This window comes from Aplysia californica, unplaced genomic scaffold (assembly GCF_000002075.1).
Source record: "Aplysia californica isolate F4 #8 unplaced genomic scaffold, AplCal3.0 scaffold00270, whole genome shotgun sequence".
Taxonomy (NCBI): domain Eukaryota; kingdom Metazoa; phylum Mollusca; class Gastropoda; order Aplysiida; family Aplysiidae; genus Aplysia; species Aplysia californica.
In genome coordinates, this window is record NW_004797540.1 from 596526 (window position 1) to 598156 (window position 1631).

General features: G+C 52.7%; 1 protein-coding gene across 1 annotated transcript in view; it reads left to right on the plus strand.

Annotated features, from left to right (window-relative positions):
• LOC100533286 (feeding circuit activating peptide precursor) overlaps window positions 1–1631 on the plus strand; it is a gene marked incomplete at its 3' end in the record, with an annotated part of 70719 nt that extends 69088 nt beyond the window's left edge. The window contains 1 exon segment of the mRNA NM_001204589.1: window positions 106–1631. Coding sequence (NP_001191518.1) covers window positions 106–1631 — 1526 coding nt within the window.

The window sequence follows — 1631 nt, forward strand, 5'->3', positions numbered from 1 at the left end:
GAGAGAGAGAGAGAGAGAGAGAGAGAGAGAGAGAAAAGAGAATTTGAGAAAACTTACGATTGATTTATTATAACATTAATATGTCTTTGATCTTTCTCGTTCCAGACACGGACCAAACGCTACGTGCCCCACTCGGAGCTGTGGCGGATTCTGGCCGTGGTGGACGAGCTACAGAGAGAGCAGGCGGCGGAGCAGCGGCAAGAAGACGCTCTGGCGTTGGCGCTACGCTCTGATATCGCCGGCGGCGGCGGCGGCGGACAGTTGGCGGACAACGTTCGGTGGTTTCCGGAGACTTACGACTACGGCGCGCTCGCCGATCGTGACGTGGACAAGCGGGTCTTCGACTCTCTCGGGGGGTACGAGGTGCACGGGTTCAAGAAGCGGGGAAGTCTCGACGCCATTCCCCAGGACACAGATGCTTCTTCTGACAAGCGGGCCTTAGATTCTCTTGGCGGGTTTCAAGTTCATGGGTGGAAACGTGCGCTAGACACACTGGGAGGTTTCCAGGTGCACGGCTGGAAGCGCGGTAGTGGCGCGGAAAAACGTCAGGTGGACAGATTGGGTGGCTTTCAGGTTCATGGTTGGAAAAAACGAGCTCTCGACTCGCTGGGAGGTTTCCAGGTTCACGGGTGGAAGAAACGAGGCACCGGCGGTCAGATGCACGCGTCATCTCCCCGGGTCGTTCCCTGGGGGAGTCGGAGTCTGCTGGCCGACACCCAATCTGGACATCGGTGGAAGCGGGACACGGAGCTCGTGGAGAATCGCCAGACCACTGGTCAGCAGACGGAGGTCAACAAACGGGCTCTGGACTCACTGGGAGGGTTTCAAGTCCACGGCTGGAAGCGGTCTGGGGAAGCGGGTAAACGTCAGGTAGATTCTCTGGGAGGTTTCCAGGTGCACGGGTGGAAGAGAGCAGACGACCAGGGGAAACGGGCTTTAGACTCCTTGGGTGGTTTTCAGGTACATGGATGGAAAAGGTTTGACAATTCAGCAGGAGAGAAAAGAGCCCTTGACTCGCTGGGCGGTTTCCAAGTGCACGGATGGAAGAGAGCTGGAGACAAAAAATCTTTAGATTCCCTGGGAAGTTTCCAGGTACATGGTTGGAAGCGTTTTGACAACGACATCAGTGGACAGAAACGATCCCTGGACTCGCTCGGAAGCTTCCAAGTGCATGGGTGGAAGAGATCAGATCAGGATAACAAACGTGCCCTAGATTCTTTAGGAGGGTTTCAGGTACATGGTTGGAAAAGAGCAGATGACGACGGCAAGAGATCCCTAGATTCATTAGGTAGTTTTCAAGTCCATGGATGGAAACGTGCTGACGAAGATGATAAGAAATCTCTCGACTCATTAGGTAGTTTTCAAGTTCATGGTTGGAAACGTGCTGACGAGGATGATAAGAGGTCTTTAGATTCATTAGGTAGCTTCCAAGTTCACGGTTGGAAACGTTCAGATGAAGATGACAAAAGATCGCTGGATTCATTAGGTAGCTTCCAAGTTCACGGTTGGAAACGTTCCGATGAAGATGACAAAAGATCGCTGGATTCATTAGGTAGCTTCCAAGTTCACGGTTGGAAACGTTCCGATGAAGATGACAAAAGATCGCTGGATTCATTAGGTAGCTTCCAAGT